General features: G+C 35.4%; 2 protein-coding genes across 3 annotated transcripts in view; one reads left to right on the top strand and one right to left on the bottom strand.

Annotated features, from left to right (window-relative positions):
* LOC119083772 overlaps nt 1–27,825 on the bottom strand; it is a 114,965-nt gene that overhangs the window by 32,489 nt on the left and 54,651 nt on the right. The window contains exons 2-3 of one of the 2 annotated variants that reach the window (XM_037193557.1): nt 25,927–26,362; nt 25,669–25,872 (exon numbers count right to left, since the gene is read on the bottom strand). In XM_037193557.1, coding sequence (XP_037049452.1) covers nt 25,669–25,872; nt 25,927–26,356 — 634 coding nt within the window. In that variant the 5' untranslated portion in view covers nt 26,357–26,362. Of the gene's footprint in view, nt 1–25,668; nt 26,363–27,825 lie in introns of both variants that reach the window. The other variant, XM_037193556.1, reaches the window with a different exon arrangement.
* LOC119083783 (berberine bridge enzyme-like 4) lies at nt 387–4,073 on the top strand. The gene is made up of 3 exons (XM_037193586.1): nt 387–473; nt 2,278–3,070; nt 3,241–4,073. Exons 1-3 carry the CDS (start codon nt 393–395, stop codon nt 4,011–4,013), a joined length of 1,647 nt encoding a protein of 548 aa, XP_037049481.1. The 5' UTR covers nt 387–392; the 3' UTR covers nt 4,014–4,073.

Below are 27,825 nucleotides of genomic sequence, written 5' to 3'. Positions count from 1 at the left end.
GATTGGCCGATTGTTCGAAGCTTTGGCGAAATGACTCTTAATACCTAACATATTTTCGCTTCACAAGACAACTGATGCCATTTCGGATATCTTGTTTTGATAGTTAATTTTAGCTTTACCTGAATATGTCATTAGCATTACGATAACGCGTTTATACAATCGCTAAACCGAACTGGTGTGCATACGTTATTTTGCACCAGCTGGTCCCATTTGAAATTGTATGTTGGTGCAAAATTACGTATGCACACCAGTCCGGTTTAGCCATTGTATATTTGTCGTTTTTGATAATCGAACAATTAAGTGAAACTGGTACACCATAGATTGCATTTGACAAAATTATATATTTTAAAAACGCATTACAACTTCAGTCAATTACAAAAGTTCAGTTAAACATGAAGCTGCGCTTATTCGACTATTTTGTCGCCCTGATAATAGTCGTTTCGGTAAATGATTGCTGCATATCGGCCAGTGTGGTAAGTATTTTTGATGAGGCGACATAACTACACGGTCAATATCGTCAGGAACGATATTATCGTTTTTTAGACGATAGTATCGTCTAAAAAACGATAGTATCGTTTTTTGGACGATAGTATCGTTTTTTAGACGATAGTATCGTCCAAAAAACGATAGTATCGTTTTTTAGACGATACTATCGTCTAAAAAACGATAATATCGTCTAAAAAAAATTCATCCAGGACGATAATATCGTCTAAAATTATAAATTTTAAAATATTTTTATGACGATATTATCGTTTTCTTGACGATATTATCGTTTAAAAAAACGATAATATCGTTTTTTGGACGATACTATCGTTTTTTTGATGATACTATCGTCTAAAAAACGATATTATCGTTCAAAAAACGATAACATCGTTTTTTTGACGATAATATCGTCCTGGATGAAAATATCCGCTGGACGATATTATCATTATTTTCTTTTTCTGAACAAATTTATCGTTATTTTGGACGATATTATCGTCCTGGGCGATAATTTTTGGGACGATATTATCGTTTTTAATTAATTTATTTTTTTAAATTTGAGACGATAATATCGTTTTTAATTTGTTTAAAATAAAAATTCTAGACGATAATATCGTCCTGGGCGATATTATCGTTCAGGATGGTTGTTGAAGCTTGTGTTGAAGACGAAACACAAAATCTGGTAGATAAACACCTTTTTACAGACGGCAAATATATATTAAAAATTGGTTCATTTGGTTCCGTAAATTTAAATTTTATATAGAAAAATTACACAACCTAATTATGAGACGATGCGAGAAAAAAAAATTAACTCCGAAGTTCCGACACCGTTCCGGCGCCCGGCTCGCATTGCGGCCCTCCGCTTCGCTCCGGGGCAATGGGCCGGATCGCTCGGCGTGTTAAAACGCTTTTTATGTACAATCAAATTCGGTATTCATTTCGTAAAACGATGAATTATTTAGGGACGAACTAAACGCCTTTTTTAAACACTGATGTGTAGGTGATTTCCTCTGACAATTGTTTTTCGATATTTTGGAAGAGAATTCGGTTCTTGCTGCACCTCTGAGTAGAATTGAGTCCTGGACAATATTACCACCCAAAACTAAACGATAATATCGTCCTGGGCGATATTATCGTTTTTTAAACGATAGTATCGTCCAGGACGATATTATCGTTTAAGAAAACGATAATATCGGCCAGGACGATATTATCGTTTTGGACGATATTATCGTACAGAAAACGAAAATATCCATTAGATTTTCTAGAACGGTAATATCGTCCAGAAAACGATAATATCGTTTTTTGAACGATAATATCGACAAGAAAACGATACTATCGTCCAGACAATATTTTAGAATTTTTCAATTTAGACGATATTATCGTCCTGGATGAAAAATTTTTGGGCGATAATATCGTTTTTTTGGACGATAGTATCGTCTAAAAAACGATATTATCGTTTTTTAGACAATAGTATCGTTTTTTTGAACGATACTATCGTCTAAAAACGATATTATCGTTTTTTAGACGATAGTATCGTTTTTTAGACGACAGTATCGTCCAAAAAAACGATAATATCGTTCCTGCCGATATTGACGGTGTGGAAATGTCCAGCCACCGTATTTTTTCGTAGCACATTTCGGAGAAATATTTTTAAAATTCGAAAAAAATGGAAAAAAAGGCTGTGGCCTAAATACGCACAATTTTGCTAACGAATAGGAAGCTGAATACAGTCTGGGTCACTCATTATTTTGACGAAAAAGCCTTCAAAGCCCTTTTTCACCATGAAACAATTTACAGCACCACAAAACCAAATTCGGATCATACAAAAAATGCATGGAAAACAATGGAATATCGATGTGGAAAGTTGTCGATTCATTCACAAATGCCACATTTTACAACTTATACAATTACCAATGGAACAAAATGTTTGAAACCGTTTCACCAATCGCCATTTTTGTGCCATTTTCTGTGTCAGACGTACAGACGACGGTGAAATGTGGCTTTAAATCGAATATTCAGCTAGTCCCGAATTCGGGAGGCCATTCCTACGCCGGACTATCGTCAGGAACGAACGGCTCAATTATTGTTGATTTTCGGTACATGAATTCGATAGACATAAACGAGAACGAAGAATCAGTTACTGTTGGTCCGGGAGCATTTGTTGGTCAGTTGCATGCGAAACTTTGGAGAGCCGGTGGATGGGGAACTGGCTTAGGAAATTGTATGACTCTTGGCATGGGTGGACATTCGATTGGTGGCGGAGTCGGTTACTTTTCTCCGCTGTACGGACTCGTTGTTGATAATACTTTGGAATTCAAATTGGTGGATGCTCGTGGGAATGCTGTTACAGCTAATTCTACGCACAATGCTGATTTGTTCTGGGCTATGCGCGGCGTTGGTCCAGGGTATATTGGAATGGTGACGAGCGTTAAAATCAAATTATTCAAGGCCAAAGAACTGAAATTGACATTCACTCAAATTCGTTATCGGCTGAAGGATTTTAGAAATGTCATGGAAAACTATACCAATTGGTTGGATTGGGTGAAACAAAACGAACCGAGTGTGGCGTCCGTAATTTTCATAGTCAATGGTTGGTCGCTTTGTTTTCTATTTGTTAGCCGCGTACGAAGTACTCCGGACTTATAGGATTAATATGCCTACGTCCTCTTCCTCACGGCTTACGGATTCGTACGGGGCTAACGTTGCAGGGTCTACTTTGATCTCCACTCGCTTTATTTTAAATATCTTTTTCCCTCCCAGATAATTACAATGTTCCAAGTCAACCGATATGGCCAGGTATTGAAGTCCAACTGCTCCATATCCAAGACCCGAAAATACAACCAAATTCGAGCACTGCATTGCTAAACGCATTACCGAAATATTTTCCTGGTGCCGTCGAAACGGTAACAAATAATCCGTCTTATATGGAATTTGTTATCGCAACTGGTTACACTCCAGCAGCTTCGCCGACAGTCCAATCAGCACAAAACTCTCAAGCATCAACTATAAGTCCACTTGAAAAACGACTCGATTTCTTCATAAAAATGACCAAAGAAATGGCAATTTCCCGTTACTTTTTCGCCAAATCATTCTTTGTGAAAAAACGTCTTCGATCAGACGAATTAAACGAAGTCCAAAATGTTGTCAACGAAATTCCGAATAATACGAACGGTATCATGATCACATCCGAACAAGGCACCGTAGCTGCACGACGAGCCAAAGACACTGCATATGTTCATCGAGACTCTCGGTTCAACGTAAGACTTTTCTTCGAAAGCATCAAAGTTGATGGTGTTGTTGAAGGTAAAAAGTGGACGAAAAAATTCATGAATGCAACGCGATTCATGGACAGCGGTGAAACTTATCAAAATTATCCGGATATTGAATTGGAGGACTATTTGTCCCGATACTATGGAAGTAATTTGGAGGACCTAATACGAATTAAACGAAAATGGGATCCGAATGGATATTTTGATTCAAGAATGTCGATTCCAACAGCACGTCACGAACATGGATGGATATGGAACGAGTGAAGAGTGAAGATGCTTTTACAATTTTCTTGTACTGACGAATATAATAAAGTAAATTGTTTTGTCTCATAATTTCCATTTTTAATATACCAAGAAAATGGCGGCCATCTTGGATTTTAGTATATTTGACATTAGGATTGTTTTTTTTAAACATGCAGCAAGCATCGTCATTTTCGCAAGGGTAACGCAACGTTAAATTGACCCCATTCTCCTACAACGAGGAAGCGCTGAATAGTTATTTGTTTGCCAAGGGGAAAAAGTTGGAAATTGTGTTTCAAGGTTGGTGTCACCCGAGAAAATACATTTTTTTGCAGCCGAAATTTTAGCGGATGATTCTCTTCCCTACTTGGTGATTTTTTTTAAATGTGTGCTCGCGACATTCTTCTGTTGAAGTTTGAAAAATTTCAAAGTTTTATTTCTCCAATTTAGCGTCCAATTTTTTTCATCCCCCTGGACCACTCAGGGCCGGCCTGGCTCGAAGAGGCCCTTCGGGCGTTGTATGAAGAAAATTTGCAAAGCGCCCTTTGTTGCCCTTTATCTATTCAAAATCAGAAAGGCTCTTCGGGCATCGCTTTCTATGGTTTTATTACTGGCGCGTGCTATTGGCACTTGGGTGCCAATAGTCTAAAAGAAGACTATTGGCACTTGGGTGCCAATAGTCTATACGAAACAAGGCATCAGAGTCGGAGCGTTTGCTGCGACTGAGCCCCGTACTACCCGTAAACCTATTTTGCCCGAAACCATTATACGACCGTAGCCCTAATAAGCCCGTAACCCTTATTCGTCCGTTATCAAAGTTCTTCCGTAACCTTATTGTGTACTTGACATTATTGCCTATTTTTGCAAATTAACTGTAAGTGTTCATCTTTAAAATTGCGCTTAGCGCAATTACAAAAGCCCGTACGAAGTACTTCTCAAGTATAAAACAAAAGTTTACGATGTAATTTTAGGAATCCGAATTTACAACTTTTTTTTATCAATTTTCTTTCGGTATTGAATTATCTGTCAAACGAAACAAAGCAAATTTTGATGAAATATTTTCGATTTATGAGCAAAAACCACATAAGGCCACAAAGTTTTACTCGATTTACTCGATTTATGTGCAAAAAAACACTTAGGGCCGAGTAGCGGCCTTAGTCCAAGGGCCCAAATTTGAAACTTTTTTTGCCATCATTCTATTCGGCATTCAATTATCTCTCAAATGAAACAAAAACTAGCAAAATCGGATGAGATTTACTCGATTTATGTGCAAAAAACACTTCGGGCCGAGTAGCGGCCTTAGGCCAAGTGCCCAAATTTGAAACTTTTTTCGCCATCATTCTATTCGGCATTCAATTATCTCTCAAATGAAACAAAAACTAGCAAAATCGGATGAGATTTACTCGATTTATGTGCAAAAATCTCTTAGGGCGAGTAGCGGCCTTAGGCCAAGTGCCCAAATTTGAAACTTTTTTCGCCATCATTCTATTCGGCATTCAATTATCTCTCAAATGAAACAAAAACTAGCAAAATCGGATGAGATTTACTCGATTTATGTGCAAAAAACATTTCGGGCCGAGTAGCGGCCTTAGGCCAAGTGCCCAAATTTGAAACTTTTTTTGCCATCATTCTATTCGGCATTCGATTATCTCTCAAATGAAACAAAATCTAGCAAAATCGGATGAGATTTACTCGATTTGTGTGCAAAAAACACTTAGGGCCGAGTAACGACCTTTGAGCCCTCCCAACAAGCCCACGTTGCATCTTACCCAAAAACAATGTTCAGCAACTTGGTTCTACTCGTCAATACCTTTCATTTGATATATCACAAGCAGCTATTGCGTGCGTATTTCGGTAGATATCGTCGAAAGACTGAAAAACACCTATAGGGCTCCAGCTCTGGAAGGGCCGACCCTAACATGCCCATTTTCGAACTTGACCTTACTTTTGTCGATACCAATCGGGGAAAAAAAGAATTTTGAAAAAAGGTTGTGATTTACTCAAGCTAGAGGGGTCACAGACGGACGGACGGACGGATGGATGGACGGACGGACATTTTTTTTATTGCGGATTCGTCATCTATGAACAAAATGCTTTGCCCTTACTGTCTGCTTCCAATTCGACGTGTTACAAACGGCATATTAATCTTATAAGCCCCCAGTACTTCGTACGGGGCTAAAAATGTTTTTTGTGATACGAAATCCTATTTTAAAGATTTAAATTAGAAAAAATACAGAATATTACAATTATTTGTTTGTGATTTCAAAATATTTACTTTATATTACCTTCACCCAAGTGCCAATAGTCGTCAAATGGACTATTTGCACCCAAGTGCCAATAGTCTTTATATAGACTATTCGCACCTAAGTGCCAATAGCCTTCATATAGACTAATCGCACTCAAGTGCCAATAGCATTCATATAGACTATTGGCACCCAAGTGCCAATAGTCTTCTTATAGACTATTGGCACCCAAGTGCCAATAGTCACTTCGTTTATTACTTGGACGTTTGCTACGTGTTTTTTTCTTCTTCTTTTTTCGTGCTAATTGTTTGACTTCATCATTCGACTGTTTGTTTCCCTTCTATGGAAGGAAACAACTGAAAAATCAAATTACTATACGACATCGACATGATGTCAGTAACGACAAAGTGAATGTATTGGTATTGCTCATATGAACTCTAGTGGTTCATTAAAAACCGCCAGTAATAATTTAGATACGGTCACGCACCCTTTAATATGGTAAGTATTGATTTGTTTTATTTGCAATCAGCTAATTCACGAGAAAAAAATTGATTCTAATCTTGTTTAAATTATATTTGCCACAGTAGGGTCTATTTTAGGAAATTAAATTCCCGAAAAGTCCTTACAATAGATCAGTGTCAAATAACTGTTCTTCTCTCAAAATAGTGTCAAATGAGTTGTCAATTTCACAAAGCTAACCTCAAACAATGACAGCTCCATATAAATTTTTGTAACATTTTGGTTAGCTTTGTGAAAATGACAGCTCATTTGACATCTCAAACGACATTGACAATGATCTATTCCTGAATTCTGGTTTCTCATTTCATTCATTCATTCATCATTTATTTTCCCATTATGCAAGGGTAACCGTTATACAAAGATTTGGGCATAATTTGGTTTGCCCACAACAGTAAACTCTGTCCCCGTCCTTCCATTGGCGTCTGTTGGCGCTGTATGTCCTTCTACTGATAAGTCACCAATAGTAGACTAAAAAAGCCATAAAAACACCGGAAGCACTTTAATCTGTTTTTAAACCGATAAAATGTGACAGAAAAATTAAGGAATTTTCGCGAATATAATTCTCATAAAATAGGCCCTGCTGCAATCTCAAGTTTTAATCGAAATTGTTTTGTAACAGATCCTTGACTTTGATACTATATCACCTTAGGCAATATTTTCTCTTTTCTCGTATTTGATTCCAACCGTTTCGTTTTTAAAAAATCTGACGATCTACGCCTTCTTCACAATGTTTCTACTGAACTAATTACGCCCCACTTCGTCCGTAAGCTAATGAGGCACTGATTTGTTCGAACAACTATTTATCATAAAATACCCTCGGAACATCACTTCAAAATTCAAACTAAAATTCCGTTATCGCTTGCACTTAAAAAAATGAAATTTATTTTCGATTTTCAACGGTAAATGAAACGAAAAAATAAAATCATTTTATCACACAGAAAAAGTTAATATTCGAAAACAAAAACGGGCGTCTGTTTTTCTCCAAAAATAATAACTTCTACGCTTTAAATGAGTTAAAAAGATTAAAAAAATAAAAATAAAACCAAAAAAAAAATGAATTATGAAAATTCATATATAGAGAAACGGGTGAAAAATCATAATAATAAAAAAAAATCTAAAAAGTGCTGGAAGAACCAGAAGAGCATATTATAACGATCGTAGACGGACCAAAAAAAAATTTAAAATTTCCAAAAATAATTTTGTTGAACGCAATATGCTCAACTAATTCAAGGAAAATATGGAAAAGAGTTCGCTTTTTTTCTGTGATAATTTTCTTCATTAACTCTATTAAGAAAAAAAGATGAAAGATTACGTAGTGGAGCAGTTATACATACACACATGCATCCACTATATAATGGAAAATGTTATTGCAGACACATTGCGTCTGTTGAGGAAATCATGTGACGTTTACTTGTATATACGAGACAACCAAAATGCATAAGGATCAACCAAATGACAATTGTGTCACTATAATGTCGTCGACGTATGGTTAGCGATCGTTACATTTTTACATCTTTTTTGTTTAGTAACATCGTAAAAATCGTAAAATCGTAAAATTGTAGCGATGTTTCAAGGTGTAGAAACAAGTAATTTACAAAGTGGTAACCAGGTATGGGGCAGTGTTCTTAGAACTGTCGATATTTTCCGAGAAACGATCATTAGTGCCTTGGATTAATCATACATAGTCTGGGACGATTAGTTTAAGCTAAAACCATCTAAGAAATTTTAGTTTTTCGATAAAGTATTGTCATTTAATACGATAGGTCAGCTGTTCTTGTCACATGCATTTGCGTACGAGTAAGAAAAGCAATTAACATTTAACACTCCAAACACTGGAAACCTAGGCAGGTTTCAGAATGTTAGTAACTGTACGAAAAGGCAATACGTTAAGCTAGTGAGTAATTTACTCCTCGTACAGTCACGAAGTCTTAGCAGTAGCTAGTTTCGTCGTAACTGTAAATGATTACACTCTACAACTAGTGTGGGATATACCACAGTCTTGGAAGCTCTCGAGTGCAATTACAGATCAATGGGAGTTAGTGTAGGCCTCTGGGGTCACACGACCAGTTTAGAATAGTAAAGTAAAAATTTAGTGAAATTATTGTGACCATTGAACAATCAATCTAATCACAGACTCTTTGCGTAACAGGCTATTCTTCGTCTGTTTCCATAACTTCTTGTTTGATTTCATTAGACTGTTGAAGTTGGGGAAGAAGACTAGATGAACCGGTGTCTTCATTTGCGTTCACTTCTGAAATATTTTTGTATGCTAATTGATGACATTGTCCACCCGATTCAACTAGTCCTTTGATCAACTTAAACAGTCTGTGTGAACTATGATTTCGACAAACATTTATCAGAAGCGCGACCCATCAATTATTCAAATTCTTATCAATTCCGTCTTGTAAGGTTAACTATTCTCAGGATGAAGGTAAAATAATATACGGCGACAAAGGCCTGAAAAGTATGAATTACAAATAATATGAAAATGTGTCCCTTCCCCTCGTGACGCGTCTACTGATTCCAAAACATGAAAATCTCACACATCTATCTTTACCTTATAAATCCTGGCAAACATTCAGATGTTCGAAGGTTAAAAAAAAACACAAAATAGAATACGAGAACACCGAGAAACTATCAATAATAAGTGAAAAAAAAATATTTCTTTTATATTTCTCCCAGAAAAGGGTTTAAAAATGTGCAAATTCTTTACACAGCCCAGACAGAAAAGGTCTAAGAATAAGGAAAAAAAAAACAGAGAAGAACGGGCCGTAAAATATAAAATATTAAAAAATAAAAACCAAATTGAATTAAAATACTTGAACCCATTGTAACCTATATGCACATCTATAGATATGCGGAGACCCTCTGTAACAGCGAGTTGCATAATACAGAAAAAAAATCGATTCCGACCGTATAACCCTATAAGGACACATTGTGCAAATAAAGTCTTTTTTTTTTGCTGTGAAGGATTAAATCACAACCAAAGATATTTTTTAGAAGAAAAAAAATAATTTCCAAATAAACATTTTACCCCTAAGAGGTAGACGAGAAATCATTTATATTTATTTTGAATGCAATATTTTACGTGATTTTCTTCCAAAAAATTTATAATAAATTGAAATACGGGTCCCTCGTCGGTGTAACCAGCTATATTTTCATTATATGACTGTGGCTGTATTGGTGGATTCAATGTCGATGATTTATTATAATTCTTATTTAATGAGACATTTTTATAGGAATTTATATCCATTGGTGCATAGACAGCAACATCAATATATGTATTTTTAGTGTGTTCGCGAAAATATCAAGATCCTTTCATTGCTTGTCTAGTCGACGTAGTTTTCATATTAATTTTTCTCTCAGATATTCCAATTTCGTATATCAACTGACCCACTTCACAAGTAACATCATCACTACCGGACCGCTTTTGTATACCTCACGAGCTGGCCAGTAATTATTGAAGGGTCAATTCAATACTCAATCAGTCAAAAACACTCAAAAGAGTAGAAGTGACGCAAGTCCCTGTGCATACTTCCAAAACAACTGATATCGCTGGAGGTAACGCATTCTGCGCTTGTACGCAAAAACTGTAACAGCAAAAATTTGACCAAAGAAATTCTAGAAACAAAATTTTAAAAAATTTCTTAACAGTACTTTACTCAACATCTGCCACTTGTGACGCAATTTTTTTTTGGTAAAATTTTGTTTCTTTTGAGTGTTTTTGACTGATATCAGTTCTTTTGGAAGAATTAGAAGATTGAAAAAATTTAAAAAATTTAAAAACTATGAAAATTATGAAAAATTTGAAAAATTTGAAAAATTTGAAAAATTTGAAAAATTTGAAAAATTTGAAAAATTTTTAAAAATTTGAAAAAATTTGAAAAAATTTGAAAAAATTTGAAAAATTATGAAAATATGAAAATTTTGAAAATTTTGAAAAATTTTAAAAATTTAAAAAAATTTTAAAAATTTAAAAAAATTTGAAAAATTTTAAAAAAATTAAAAATTTAAAAAATGTAAAAATACTAAATTTAGGGGAAAAAAATTGAGGCGAGCAGAGCTTACCAAATACCAAAAGCGAACAAATTTGTTCTACCATACCCATCCACACACACACACACTTAAAGGTGTTCTTATATGGGGCCTATATGGGAACTTCGAAGAGCCCTAGCTCCGAAACGAGGCCGGTTCCCCCCAAATTTTTTTTCTGGAATGTCTTAGAATAACGACTAGAATCTACTCCCAAAATTTCAACAAAATCTAAAGAAGACTTTAGAAGATAGGAAGCACGGACGGACGGACGGACGGACTAACAAAGTAACGTAGGATTTTTTCATTTCGTTTAAAGTACTGAAATTGACCAAAATGTATGAAAATGGGGCTTCTTGGAAGATTTTTTACGTGGCCAAATTTTAAGCTGCAAGAACGTGTGATAGCTCGTTGAACTCGTACGGACGCCTAGTTTTTTATAATGGTAATTTGGAGTCATTTGTCTTTGAATTGTAGAACTTCAATATTTGCTGTATATATGTGGTTCTGCAGTCTACGACAAAAAAAAATTTTTGACATTTTTTCTAGTAATAGGACTTGCGTCACGGGCGCTATGCTAACGCGCGCCCATGATATTGGTCAATTGAATGAAAATATGATAAATTTTAGGCTCATTAAATTTCTGTTTTAAATTGTCGATCATTCTGAGTGTACAGTGGACGTCAACGAAATTTATATAGCGAATTTGATTCAGCTGATTTCCAGTTGGTCATACAAACAAAACTGCATCTAGGCCATCGGCTATTTCAGAAAATTTGTGGAAAAAAGGATTCGGTAAAAATTACTCGTTGTGTGAATGTGGAAAATTAAGTTCTGCCTTCCACCTGTACCTGGATGTCAGCAGTTCCTCCACTTCATAAATTGCATTAGATCTGCTTCGGTTCGGAATGGGACAATCATAGTTAAGGCCAGGTTAAGGCATTATACATGGCTGAATGTTTACATTGCCATGTAAGGCGCCTTAACCTGGCCTTAACTTAGCTATTCATAAAAAAGGAGAAAAGTTTAGACACGAAGGGAGCTGAGGGGAATATGGCCCGATGCGCTAAAAATCTACGGACGATCCTGCCGGCCCTGCATAATAAATTGAATGTAAAATAAATTGCATTTCAATTAAACTGTAAACAATATTCGGTTTTAGCAAAACATGTCTTCATTCTCCAACACCCCTTTCATTTCGTTAAAATAGAGAAACAAAACCCGAAACCGAAAAAACCATCAGTCACTCTCATCGATGCGAAAAAAAGGAACAAAAAAAACAACATTTTCTTCCAAAATATCCATCAACTTCTCTCCGTTGTATTTAACCGGTAAAAAAATGCATTACAAAATAAACACAAAACAAGACCCACTGCCAGGCTGATGGTTGATAGAGAGTAAAGAACCCGAACATACACACACACACTCTCACACCACTTTTTTAATCCACGGAAATCGGATACATGATAAATTGTGTTTCATATTTCCTAATGATTATTTCTCCGATTTTTCTCACGAAATATCATATTCGAGAAAAATATAATGTTTTCTTTGCGCCGCGCTACACTGCTTCCATTGAAAGTGTCATTTGATAAATGAATTGTTACTCGTCGATCTGACGGGCATTTCTTCTGCTGTGCGGCGGCCCAACGAATTTAGTTAAGTTTTTTTTTTGGTAGTTAATGACGAAAAAAGAAATTATTTTCGTATTTTTTCCACCTATCCTTTCGGTTATTAATGAAGTCAAGCGATTTTTTGTGGATTCGAGTGTTCGATTGCAAAAAGAAGTTGATTTAGCAAAAAGCTGGAAGTTGTTCTAATGACTTCTGCAACTTCCATTTTTCAATGTCAACAGATTTCACATAGAGATGTAAAATAGTTACCATTGAAGTTTCAGCAGCCGAGACTATCACGAGTATGGTTCAGTAGAATTATCGATAATTATCAAATACATTTCAAAGCATCATCAATCGTGTCAATTATGTCTCTTAGGTCTGCAATGGTTGAACTATAAATGTTGCTATTCCATTACGTTGAGAGTACCGAAGAATTTGGGAAACTATGACAGTCACAACAAATTTCTCAAAAGTTCTTTTAATGCATAACTAACGTCGGCATAATGAACTAAACGAAATTTTTGTATGAAGTCCTTCAAAAGAATTCGGTTTCTGCCACAGTTTCAAAGGCGAGATGAGGTAACAGCATCTTACGATGCCTTTCAAATAACCCACATCTTATCAGGCCATAGGTAGGTCATACCTTTTTGCATGTATAAGTCTAGCGAATCATAAATGAAATGAAAGTAAACTTTCATATCGTACCATCACCAGATCTTCTATCACATGTGGGTCGCGTGATGTAACTGCTTTAAACCAATAAAGCACAGTGCTTTTGATGAACATTTGAATACTTCAAATGTTCAAACCTGTATGTGTGAAATATACTGAAATACCGAGGTATATTGTTGAATCGGTTAATGGATGGGTTGGACAGATCAACAATATTTCGACAAGCAGGGACGTCTGGCATCTCTAGAACCAATGAAACAACCGTGTCCATAGCTGACACAAACTATTTTTAAACGAAAACGGTTTCTGCCACTGTTTCGAACTGTGAGATGATATAGCATCTTACGATGCTTTGCAAATAACAATACTGTTCAAAATTCCCACATGAAGTCCTTGTTGGTGGAAGTTACCTTGAAGTCTGTCCATTGAATTTAGTGGAGTTTTCGGTATACAATTTCACATGTGCTCAATTTTGAGATGAGTATGGTTTTGCATCAGTTGAGTTCAACAGCTAATTACAAATATCCATCTCCAACGTAGTGTTTTGCCTTCGTTTCGTTCATGTCAGTAAAAAGGCGTAGTAAACAACACGTATCAGCATAGACTAGACATCGAAGTAGTCAGAAATGCATTCTGCTGATCAGTATTATGCTTCTGCCAGCCTTTTTAACTTCTCTGGTGGACATCCTTGCTTGAGATTTTATTGCTTACAGTACAATGAGTCTGTGCATGTGTACCAGGTGAAGAACTTAATTGAAAGACATTTCTAATTATTTATCACGGTAATTTCTCTTGGAATGTTTTGGAATACGAGGTAATTTGATATGGGTGTAGAATACGGATTAGATAGAGGAATTTAATCTTTACTTTTAAATTCTTTAGTCTACATACAACAGACATATATGAGCAGTTTTACTGCCAGGTCTATTACTTCATTTGATTAAAGAGCTGATTTCAAATCTATTACTTCATTTTTTTAACACGAATTTCGCTACATAAGATCGTATTAGTTAGACATTTTCGTTTATTCTTGGGCTGGTTAGCGATAATAGATGATAGCCATCGTAAACTCGTCCATTGTTTTTCCGAGTCTTAATTTGAGTGAATTAGTCGCTAGGCAAGCATTTTAGTTCACCGTAAAAACATTCCGTTTCCAAGCGATCGAAGTTTCTCTTCATAAACACACTTCTACATAAATATACGAATAAATGAGACACAAGAAAGAAATAATAAAAAAAAAACTAAATAAATTGTAGCTCGTAAAAATTGAGATCATTTTACTTAAATTCTTGATGTATTAATAAAATTTAATCAAAACCTATTCATTATTCCATGAACAGCATTACACATTAGCCATATTATTTCTACAATCGAATGAATTTTTAATAAAAAAAAATTAAATCCACTCACACAGTACGAACACCAGCAACAACAACTATAAGACGAAAATGTATGGAACGAAAAAAAAAAAAATTATGACAAGTCAAAGACCGACATATCTTACATTAAAATTAACAAACGAATGAAGGAAAAAAATTGATTTTTTTAAACAAAACAAAAAAAAATATATTTGAAACACACTATTCTCTTGTTATACGTCGTCGTCGTCGATGAATTTTTTTTTTCTTCGTCTTCTTAGTCTTTTACTTCAAATTCATTTCATTTCATAAAATGTTTTAAAATGTTACATTCTTCGATTTATAATATGTTTGAAATATTATTCTTCAAAAAATATGAATATTTTATATCAAAAAAAAAAAATAATTTTTTTTTCTTTATTTTTAAAAGGAGGAAAAAACCGAATTCATATTATTTATAATATAAAAATGGTTTCGGGAATGATTCATCACAATTTTGTTGATGAATGCTTAATTTATTGAGAGAAAAAAAAATTATGGAAAAAAAATAGATTTCAAAATATATCAAAATGAAAAGAAGTTGATACACAAGAAAAAAAAAAGAAGAAAAAAATCTCTGTACTTTAAAGATTGAGTCTCTTTACCAGACATGTTAGCCGGTCGAATACCGCACGCCAATTAATTATAAAAGCCGGTGTGCTGTTGTGCCCTTAGAACTTTAAAATTAGTAAAAATTGCCAAAAATGAACCAAATATTTTTTACATGCTCCCTAGGGTCGAAAGTGGCTTATTGCACACCTAGTTTATACGAGAAAATTGGTTTAGTTTTCAAGAGCTAGTAATTGGTAGATTACTATACCAGGGAAGTATTTTGATATCTCGTATCCAGATGAGTAAGATCGTGGGCTTCAGCCCCAGGTTCTTTTATTCATCGTGATACGGGATATCAAATTGTTTCCCTGGTGCAGTATGCTATTTTACTTTACTAGCGAGGTAACGGGTTTTTCCTAGGATGGAAATAGCCCTATTACCTCCCTAGTAAAGAAACAGTAACAGTAAAGTAATACATAGGTTGAAAAGTAGAATTATCGTATGAATTTTGTAGATCCGAGACGTAGCCGAGATCAAAATACACACGAAAACGAGACTTTTCAGTCTTATCCCGAGGTAACGGATTTATATGATTTTGAAGACCAAACTAATTTCCTTGTTTTCCCTAGGTGTGTAAGAAGCCACTTTCGACCCGATGGAAAAGAAAATCATGTAAAATCCATTACATAACTCGGTATTAAAATGAAAATTCACGTTTTCGTTTGTTTATTGACCTCGGGTTCGCCACAGATTATAAAATTCACACTACTCTACTTTTCATCTGTTTATAGCTTTTATAGTGTTGGCGAAAAATACTAGATGAACCGGGCGGACAATGTCATCAACTTAAACAGTTAATAGTAGTTTGTGTGACAAGTTGAGAAATGAGATTGTTTTTGTGACTGAATGTGATGTTATCAACTGACGAAAGCGAGATATTTACGTCACAACGACGAACAAGTTGAAAAGTCGAGCTTTCGTGTGAAATTTGTTGCTTCGAGGCTAGGCCGAGGTCAATAACCACGTGAAAATTTGAATGTTCATTTTTTGACTTAGTTAAGTACAATATTGTACATGCTGAGAACACAGAAAAAAATGGTTCATTGATGAAATGGGCTTTTTTCGGTACGGAAGCATTACAAAAATTGGAATAAAATTGAAAATTCACGTTTCGTGTGATTGTTTTCAATTAATGTTATCTATCCCCTGTCATGTAAATAACTATTTTGTAATTTTACTCACGTAAAAAATCTCACTCTCGTATTTAGGCTGTTGCAGCTGTTTCTCTCCGTTTCTCTGTTTTCTCTCATTTCATATGCTATTTACAAAGGCAAATTAGAAAAATAAGAGAAACCAAGGAGAACAGCTTATGCTTAGTTTCCTTTTGCCAAAAAAGTACTCCGTGTGAGAGACAAAATTGAATTTTTTCAATTTTTTCTTTGTTTATTTGACAGTTTGCTCTCTCACGGCTCTCTCACGGAGTACTTTTTGTTGAGTGGAATGGACACTTTAGATACGAAAGTAGGATTTTTTACGTGTGCAAAAAATAGCATTGATTACCGAGTCTCAACAATGGTAACGGAAACTTTACTTTTCGTCACTGAGTTGAGGAAACCCCTTTTTTTGTTTTTCATATGGCCTTGGAACAAACCTATAGAGACTATGAAGAAGAGAAAGACGTAGAAGCCATTCATTGCAGAGAGATGCTAATATGACAACTAAGTCGTTCCGACGGATAGACGGAATATGTCGAATGATTTTGAATCGGTTGTGAGAAAATTTATTGAATTCTCTCTCAAAAAACCAGCTGTCATTCGACAGATTTCGTCGAAACGACGCGACGTCCCAGTCGTCAAATTAGCATCTCTCTGATTCATGGTTACTGTTTGTGCTGAATTCAGTTACTGGAACATAAACTGATCGCCGTTAATGTGCGATAAATGACTTTTAATGGAAGGTGATTATTATCAGAATCCGATTACTTTAGTTACTGCGGCTTTTCTACATTTTTGACAGCTGTCAATTTGATAGTATGAAAAACAAATTCAGCTTCAAAGATCGCAAAAGTATAATCTTGGAATATAACAACAATAGTTCAGTGGCTGCAAAACCAGCGGCGTTATGAGACGGGCAACCAACATGTCTGATCTCTTATATAGACATTTCAAAAAATAATAATAATATTTCTCCTGTCCTCTCTCTGTACATGGATGTGTGTGTGTTATTTGTTCGATGTGCGATTGGATATCAAATGAAGGCGCGTTTTTATATATAAAATAACAAAAAAAATTTAAATTTTATGTGCGATCAAATATGTATAAATGATGTGAACTAGTTGATTGATGGGTTTTGTTTTTTGGTTTGATTATACTGAAACACTGACAGTGTTTTGGATAATAGATTTTTTATTGAATATTTTCTTCGTTTCGGATTTACAAATATTTTCATACGAAAAGAATTAACGACACAAAAAAAGAGTTAACATTTTTGACATTCGAACCGGACCATGAGAATTTTTGAATTTTAATAAGAATTCGGATTTAGATATCGATTGCGGCGTTGTTCTTGGTTTATATTTTATATATCGTCACAATTTGCTATTATTGGACTCGTACATGGTTGAGGATGTCTGTTGGTAGGGTTAGTCCATGAGGAAAATGATGCCAGGAAACCAAGGCTGAAGGGGTCACATAAATCGCTAATGTCAGCACTCTATTTACTTGTGAACAAACTTCACTGCTATGACATTTTGTGGATGTTATTCACCAGAGTCTAATATTTCACTTAGAAAATGTAGCGCAATGAACAAGTACTGAAAAAAGGTAGCGACCCTGCATGCCAATGGTAGTTTTCTATTAGTGAGAAGACAATTGAAATACAATTATAACTGGACAAAATTGCATGATTGTTCAGACTTCACATCTTGGGGTGACCGCTATGATTCGTTCCCATCAATGAAAGCTATTAGAATTGTTATCAACTTCTGTATGTTCCTTATCTTAGTTAGTTTCTCGGCATATTATCTGTTCCCTAAGAGTTCCGAGATGACATGTCATAATGACTAAGGAAAAACCTTTTTCTGTAGATCAGAAACGTAGTATAATTGTCGAACCAACGCAAAATTGCTCGTTTGTCTTCGGTCTAAATAGCGATGTAATTGTCAATTCTAAAGTATTGCTACGTGTCTCAACATTAATAGCGGAGTGTGTAAGTCGAGACTTCATATTGAATTATTGAATTGTCAGCTGTGGGTTCGAAACTCAACCGCAACACAAATAATCCGTTGCATCAGGTTGTTGTCCACAATAATGACATCTGATTTAATCGGTTTGTGTACCGATAACGTCTCTTTGTGCTACATGTAATTGTTAGTTGGTAATGTCATTCAGTCAGGCGAAAAGCCCTTTGACGGTGTGTGTTGTCTTTTTTTAAATATCACACTTTGAAGATGTAGTAAATGAAGTCCGATGTAAGCTCATAGTTACAGAGCACCCTAATGTTGCAAAATTGAACCGTTTTCTTTTGAAACATTTGAATTGTTACAGATCTAGTCGTAGCAATAGAAGATAGCATGATCACTAATCAGTCTAATAAAGCGCAATGATGTTGAATGACAAGGGATCATTCGTAAATTAGGTAACACTTTTTCAGTGCGCGAGAATTTCACTTCCTGTGAAGTTTTAATCGTCAAAAAAATTGTTTTTCATACGGGCGGTGTGGGGAGAAAATAGAACTTTTCCCACAGATATTTCGCTTCGCTCTTGTTGGAATTTCCTACTTTCTCGGTAAACAAATAACTATTTCTTGACATTCCATTTAACTAGCGTCTCTGAAACTATCCAGGGTCAACATTAATCAATAGTTTTAGTGTTTCTTCACCGAAGTCTCGTCTCTTAATTAATTTATTTTTCAAATCTATCAAACCAAAGAATGATTTACCGTACGAGGTAAAAATCGCACATTTTCTTCAACTTTTTTTTTCATTCAACTATTTCATTGTCTCCTTTTTACCTTTATGCGTAGACACAAGGGTGAATCATTTAACCTTAATCATCTAACCTTATGCACCCTGCAGAATCTTCTTCTCCTTGCATATATATCCCCATCTCATACACACATACTGTGTTACGGTACGAATGAAAACGAAACGATCTCTACACACACACGATAGTAATTTATTATACCGAAAAAAAGTAAATAAAAAAAGATATTTCGATCTTACGATGGGACCTTTCCACATAAATGTATTGCACTTTGAAAGCATTTAAGGATAGCACAATGGAAAATACGTTTATTTGTGAAAAAGTAGAGAGAATAGAGAACGTAAACTCAATTTAGCGTAAAAATATTTAACCCCTATGACGGGTTAAGTTAAAAACCAACATCTCCGATTTCAATATCCCCTCCGGGGCTAAAAGGTTAGGGATTTTTTTTTCATTCGGATATATTGGGATGTGATGAGAACAAAATATATTTTTTTCTCGATAAAATGAAAAAAAAGGAATTTAATCGGTAGAAAGAAGAAAATATTGTGGTGTGGTGCATTGCATAGCATCTGATAATAAAAATGTTTTTTTTTATATTTTTAAAGAGAAACGGTTAAAAAAACACTCATGGTGCATTGTAATGCAGTGGCATTTAATACCATGGGAACTGAATTTTTCCGGCTTGCTGGATTTTTTGACATTTTTCGCTGTTTCTTCGATCGAATTGATTGATCGAAATTTATGAAAATTCGAAAGACTTTCTATCATCAATCATGAAAGGATTGGAATGTACGGATATGATGCTTTTGATTTTGTAATTTTTACGCAAGATTTCCGTAAGAATTTCGCACATTTCAGAATTTGCCTCAGACTTAACGGAGGATCTTAATTTAATCAACAGAGTTAAATGGCTAGGATCCAAGGATATGCCAGAGAATTTTTTTATTTTGGTAAAAGATAAGAACAGGTTATGGGCCTGATTTGTTGGCAGAACTTTTGATAGCCTAGAGTTCCACTGTTCTATCAATAGAATTCACTGTTATAATTGCCTCTGATTTTAAACAGGGGATCTTCATTCATTGAACAGTTATTAACTAAGATCAAAGGATATGCCAATGCTACTGTAAGGGGTCGTGAAGTAACATGGAATTTCCTCAGCATTTTTTCAACAGTTAATGACTAGCATCCATATACGACAGTCCTACAGTTACTGTGAAAGCGACGTGAAAGAAAATGGAATTTCCTCAGCATTGTGAGAAATGTTTTGTTTTTTTGCAGCTAAAACGTAAGCATTCGTCATTCATGTCAACAGGTTAAGGGCCTGATTTTTGGGCAGAACTTTTGATAACCTAGAGTGGAACACTGTGGAAGGAATTCAATGTTATAATTGCCTCAGATGTTGAGAAAGAAAATGGAATTTTCTCAGCGTCTTGAGAAATATTTTGTTTTTTAGCAGCTAAAAGGTGTCAACAGGTTATGGGCCTGAACTTTCGATAGCCTAGAGTTCCACTGTAGATAGAACTCACTGTTGTAATTATTGCCCTACTTAATGATTCCTTGATTCGTTCCGGAAATTGATCAATTCTAAGGACGTAAGAAATGGGAATGTAAAATTACATTAGAGCGAAATTCCCGTTTCGATTCCGTAATTATTACATTCTGGTCATGTCAGTGTAGTTTTTTAACAGCAACTTTGCAACAAATGGCTGTAAGGAATAGTTTTAGTCAAATGTGTAACATATTCACATTCATCCATCCAACGAAACCGAGATTAATTCTCACAAAAATCCCTTGAACCATAACACCGATTGCATTACAGCATCGGCTATCGTGATAATACTGCACCACATTCCACTCATAACGCAATCAAATCAAAATAATTGCATCCCATCTGATTGGCCATAATTTAACAAAAACGTAAATCGGTTTGTCATCGGTCGAAACGACTCACTTAAATCCACACACAATATATATTCCATTTGATGGACAACATAATTCAATTTATATGTCTCGTCAATTCTGCTTGCTTGCCCCGATGGCACACGATACACAATACGTCTCCTACCCAAATATTATACAACACAACAGAAGAAAGGTGATGTGTCTCACATTATTATTGGCGCTATGAACGTCATATATACATAAATGTGTACACACATAGGTGCCAACACACATTTCCTTGCACTGCTTTGAGCAATACATTGCGTGTCTTGTAGAATCAATTTTTTTTTTCTTCACTTTTTCTTCTTCTTCTTTGCTGTAGATAAGTATCTGGTAAACATATGATGGACTCCTTGCAACAAATTCGTTTTTTTTCCCTCTCATTCACTTTGTCCAGTTAATTTTCATTCAACGATTTAAAGTCATTCAGTAGTTCGGTTTCGTAGTAAAAAAAAGGAGAGAGAGACCCTAAACTGAATAACAGTCATTTGAATGAAGGACGTTTATGGTGTGTGATAGTACAATGAAGGTATATATTGGATGGTGCGTGTTGAGAAGGTTGTTATAATGTGAATGGTCTTTTATGTATAATCATAATGATGAACGAAATGAAATGAGGTAGAAATTGCGGCAATTAATTATGTGATTTGGATGAACACATTTTTGTTCGTTTGTTTTGTTGACTAATTTCATTGTTGTCGAGGTGAGTGATTGGATGTTTATTTCAACTATGATTCGCTAGATGTATCCGTGAGCAAATTGGTAAATAGTGTATTTATAGCATTATATCAAGTACCACTGTCGCCATAGCCTGATGAGAAATTGTATTTTTGAACTGCATATTAATGCAATTGATTCAGCTGGTCCACATATACAAACAAAACCTCTCATACGTTTTTATATGCTCGTACCACGCACGTGCGTGTAACTATTTCACTCGTATAAGCAATTTTGTTTGTATAAATGGACCAGCTAAAAAACAGCTGAAGCAAATTCATGAGTAAATTTCACTGACGTCGACTGTTATTCGAATTGGTTTCAATGAATAATTCGATTTTAATCAAATGAAACGTTTTTTTACGGAGGCAATGGCCTGACCTACACAGACACAAATATTTTCACTCGAACTGCGTGAATGACGTTACTGGGATTAGATCGTGACAGAGAAAAATAAAAGTAAAATGACTAAGCCGCGGCAAGGAGATAAGGAACGTGTGAATGTCAAATGGTTCAAGAAGACGACGGAATTCACCTGACATTGTCTCCTTGCACAGGCGTCGTATTTTATCATTTCATTGAATGGGAAAGTTGCTTCCGTATATTAAATCGTGAATTTAACGAGGTTCAGAAGGGCTTTGAAATTGGTTGAGATACTCGGCCGTGACTGCTTTCACAATTTCTCGACGTTGACAGCGAGAAAAATGAACCGTCGACCGTCCACGAACCATTGTTACTAACGAGTATCTTAACCTTTCACTGACGGCAAGCAAATCAGAAGTTTTCCTATCGCATCTATTACTTCATTTGTTCTAAGCATTTTCAAGGGTTTGATTTCAAATCTTGTACTTCACTTTTTTTAAACCTGTTTCTTGTTATTGTACAAACGCTTTAGTGCGGAGGTTCGGGCTGTGACTCGACAAATGAATTAAAATGAACGCTTGAAACGTTATAAAAATTCACGTGAACTTATACCATGATTGAACACTCGTCTTACTCTATTGATTTTCGTACATGAACTGACTGAATCAAAAGGTTGTACGCATACACGTACGACTTACCAACACATTAGTCAGAGCTTGTCGTTTATTCTTGTATACTGATACCATATAAAGGCTGTCCGTAACAGGTTAATTAGTATTTTGTGTACATGGAGCTGCACCCATTTATACTATTGTTAGCAAAGCGGATGTGTAGTAATACAGGATTCAAGTCTCATCCTTATGAGGGACTAACGTGCATGCATGCACTCGGTTTAGTGAGACTTAGTTCGTGAAGTACAAGATTCTAAACAAACCGCTAGAACTGGTAGATGCTATTTGCTATTGCTATTTGGGTGAAAATCGTTTAAAAGAAAGTATTTGCAGCCAATTGTCGAAGCATCCAATTGTAGAGCTAGTTTTGTGCAAGGAAAACTCGAGTTGATTTTGACAAAACACCCAATAACCAGGCTAATTTGTACAGGGCAAAATAAACTTGTTGTAAATAGTGTCTCATAGACTCTTTGCACCCTGTTCAGAATAGTGTATTTGAGGCTGTATGTAGTTCAGGGAAAAAAATGTTCAAACAACAGACGTTTCAGCTTCTTAAGCTATACGGTGAACAGTGGCTACACCTGCCGTTTACAAACTATAATCATTATTTTTCCTCTACGTCTCCACTTCCTTCCTAAACGACGTAATTCATAAATTGAACAGAAAATAAAAAAAACATTTTTAATTCAAAGTCTGTTCTAATTTACATCAAGACTTAAGAGATTAACATCACTCGGCTATATATCGCGCAGAACACAAATGACGAATTTCATTTCATTTAATTTTAATCCGAAAATGTGAATACATAATCAACTGCCATCACAAAAACCAACTTCTCTATGAATCCGAAACGAGCCATATTTTTCGTTAAATTTTTATCCTGAAGAAAACATGTGTTTTGAGACCAAAAAAAAATGGTTTTTTATCCCTCTGTGTGTCTTTCTTCCACATTTTAACCAAGAGCTGAGTGAGAATATTATTTATAATGAAAAGATGCGGAACAAATAAATTCATTTTTTCTATTAAAAATGCCTCATCAAAATGTGTACTTTCTGGTTTCAGTTTACCCCTTTTATGCCTGTTCCTGTGAAGAAACATCTTTGTGTTGTTGTCGTTTTTTTTTTCTCTCGTAATATTCCTATTTCAACTCAATTTTTTTTTCGTATCTTTTTGTACTAAATTGTGTTCATATGTGCGCGGATTGAATATGCTGCTGTTTAATAGACGGTGAGATAATAATGTTTCCAACGATTTTTTTTTTCTTCAAAAATATATTTTGCTGTAAACGTTCGTATATTATTCATTTGGTAATATCTTCCTGTTGACATAGAATGAGAATAACACACAACAAACGAAAGGAAGAATTTTTTTTTTGTGTCAATTTTGAGACGTGACATGATGTAACAAATATTTTGAAAAATTGTAATTTAAATCGGTTGTGTGCAAGGGTTAAAAAAATGCAAAAAAAAGCAACAACCGACAAGATGTTTTCGGTTGATGTTTCTGACAATTGGGAAAATGTTTGAGTGCACGGTGGGAAAATCGAAATAGTTAAACTGTTGGATCATCAAATTGTTTGGAAAACATCGACTGACATTTTTAGACAGATTTCGTTGTTCGACGGTGATATGGCATTGCACATGACTCAGTTATATTTTTGTAACAAGCGGAGAGAATCGAAAATTGTTGAGCAGTTTAATGTGAACGAGTTAATTCTATTGGCAAAATTTATGGTTTGTCTTTGAGTTAAGGATTACAAAGAGGGCCTGCGAACGGAATTATCTTAGAGAAGTTTCATTCTGAAAATTCGGAAAAATTCGGAAACAATTTCGGAAAATTCCAAAAAAAATCGGAATTTTTCGGAATCGTTTCCGAATTTTTCGGAATCGTTTACTAATTTTTCGGAATCGTTTCCGAAATTTTCGGAATCGTTTCCGAATTTTTCGGAATCGTTTCCGAATTTTTCGGAATCGTTTCCGAATTTTTCGGAATCGTTTACTAATTTTTCGGAATCGTTTCCGAATTTTTCGGAATCGTCTCCGAATTTTTCGGAATCGTTTCCGAATTTTTCGGAATCGTTTCCGAATTTTTCGGAATCATTTACTAATTTTTCGGAATCGTTTCCGAATTTTTCGTAATCGTTTCCGAATTATTCGGAATCGTTTCCGAATTTTTCGGAATCAAAATTCTCCAAAATATGTCCTGCTAGATATATATTCAGGTTCGAACTGACCATATCACTGGGCTATCGAGCAACTACGCCTTTTACAATTTTTCGGGCCTTTCGAAATTTTGTTGCCAGTGGACCTACTGGTAGACTTTTGGCCCTGGATATATTTGAGTCTGAGGTTTCTGTGCGATTTTTTAATTTAAAAATTAAATTCAAAGGCTCACATGTTCACATTGAAACCAATCATCGAACCGCAGCTTAACATCAGAATAACAATAGCAGAGAGAGAGAGAGAGAGAGAGAGAGCGCGCAAAAAAGTCGTCCTTTCAACGCAAAACGTTTTCTGTTTCTCGTATTTAATGTAACAAGCGAATCTGTATTTTACAGGGTCATACTGTCTACCAAAGGTCATTTAGGCTGTACGTACATCATGTTCATGACCTTCCAAACGTCAAGTACGATACCAGCTGTCAGACATGTTGAAAAATATCGAATGAATTAACACGTAGCGGATTATGCTCGAGCAGGCACTTTAGGCACGCCGGAAAGTGCTAAGGAAGTCGACGAATACCTTCAAATAAATTTCTAAAAATCAAAAGTAAAATTTTTGATTTTTGGAGGTATTCCTCGACTCCATTAGCACTTTCCGGTGTGCCTAAAGTTGACGAGTCGCAATAACCGGCAACGTGTTAAGTATAAAAAAATGAATTTGAGTCCACACTGCCTCTCAACCCACAAACAAGTCAATTTATCAACAAACAAAAAAAAACTTAAAGAAACAATAACGGAAATTTACTCACCATTCGCCTGCTTCTTGAACGCATCCACAATGTCAGCCGGTGAAATAGACAGTCCGTAGACATTCAGCAGTTCCTGCATTGCATTGAATGCATTACAAGCAAACTCAATTCGTGCTTGTGGATCACTTCCTTCACCCGATGCCATTGCCGATGGCGTTTGTTGGGCTGCGGCTGCTGCTGCTGCAATACCGAACGCTGATTTGGCTATCGAAAAATTGGTATTTGGTATGTTGTAGAATTTATTATTCTCGAACGTACGGAATTCGTTCGACTGGTGGCTCTGTTGACTTTCCAGCAATTTGCGCCAATTGATGGACATTGCCTCGAATGCAATCCTCGGATCGTCAAATTTGAATGGGGAATTGCGTATCGTTAGCGGTGTCGGCGAAGCATTTTGGTGTGCGCTTGATGGTGGGTTAGACGGTGTCGGCGATGACGGTGTTGTCGGATTTGTTGCGGTTGTTGGTGGTGTGGTTGTCGTTGCTGCTGTAAGCATGGAGTCAACGGCTGTCGACGCGTTCATATCGTTTTCATCGGCCGATGTTGAACAGCGTGGATTGAAATTTTTTCGCTTATTTTTGGTTTGTTGATTGTGCAGTGCCACTGCAGCAGCGGACGGTATTTGTACTATAGACGAGCCAACCGATGGGGGTGTCGGTGATTGGCTGTTGGCGGTTGTTGTTTTCATAGTTACCTGGAAACGTAAATAAAACGAAAAATTAAAATCAAAACTCACCGAGACAACAATACAACTGCTATGGGAGATAACATTGGTTGACATGGTATAATATCCATAATTTGTTGAGTGACCAAACGAGACGGAATTTCAGTTGTGGAATTCGCACGTCTTACAAACAACGTTAATACAACGGGCGAGAAGCGGTAAGCAAGAAACGCGGATAATTAAACTCAATTTTACCTAATACGACGAATTACCAAGATAAAGAAATCTCACAAATTATTACCAAATGCAGAGTTCTTGTGCTAACAGGTTGTCGGTTTCGACACAAAATTGTTTACTTGGCAATTTTGTTGAACATTTATTAATTCGGTTGATGAAGCCTTACATTTCCGTTGAGACAATAGTGGATTACGAACTATTCGCGCAAGAAGTGCTAAGAACTTCTTTTCAAAAATTCGAATTAATTGATTCGTCAAAATTCTCGAAATCATTTCAGGTTCAGTCATATTATCAACACTGAGCCTGTACCAGTACTTATACTTGTTACCTTGTTAGCGATTGTCTAGGTTTTCGGTCTCTCAGTAACAAATTGTAAGTAACAACCAGAAAAATGATAACAGATGCGCCATCTGTTATCATTTCTCTGGTAACAACCTAACTGCAACCAATGAAAGTCTAGAACAGGTATGGTCGATCGGCAAATTCGTCTTAAACGCACTCACATTTTATGTCAAAATAATATGAAAATTAGTGCGTTTAAGTACGAAAATCAATTTTTTATGTCCTCCGGGCGGACAACCTGTTTTACACTTTCATTGACTGCAACTAACCAGGCATCCGCGTAATTATGAATAATTACAAAAGCGTAACGATGTTACAATGTTGTAATAGTTGTTGTGGAAAACGCACTGTCCAAATTCATCAAAAAATATTCTCTACATTGCATCGTTCCATTTGCGCTGTCCGACATTGAAATTATCAACGAAAAAATTGAACGAAAAATTCGATGAAATATTTGAGAACAGATCAAAAACGAGAACATCGAAAAGTACATCAAATTCATCCATTTATGTCCAAAAATCCATGATTAAATAACACAAAGACGAGAGAAAGAATGAACAAAAAAAAATGTTCAAATTGCACATTTTAGCATTTTTGCATCAAAATTTTGATGTTCGAATGAAATTGCAATGCGAAATTATTTTTTTTTTACCCAAACCTTCTGTAAAATCCCATTACGTAGGCATACCTTAGCGCGCACATTTTCAGCAGATTTAAGCAGAAGATTCCAAAAATTTTGTTCAACATTGCGTTGAGACTTTGTTGAAACGAATGTTTTATGAAAAACGTATCCATAAAATGGTTAATATCTGGACGTAGCAGTCATTTTTGTGGTTTGGTTTTTTTTTTGCCGGAATTTTGTGAAAAATATTATGAACAAACGTACGGTCAATTTACTCTCGCTGCTTCTTTTA

This window comes from Bradysia coprophila, unplaced genomic scaffold (genome assembly GCF_014529535.1).
Source record: "Bradysia coprophila strain Holo2 unplaced genomic scaffold, BU_Bcop_v1 contig_70, whole genome shotgun sequence".
Lineage (NCBI taxonomy): Eukaryota > Metazoa > Arthropoda > Insecta > Diptera > Sciaridae > Bradysia > Bradysia coprophila.
Note: the sequence above shows the minus strand (reverse complement) of the source record. Positions and strands in the feature narration are given on the sequence as shown.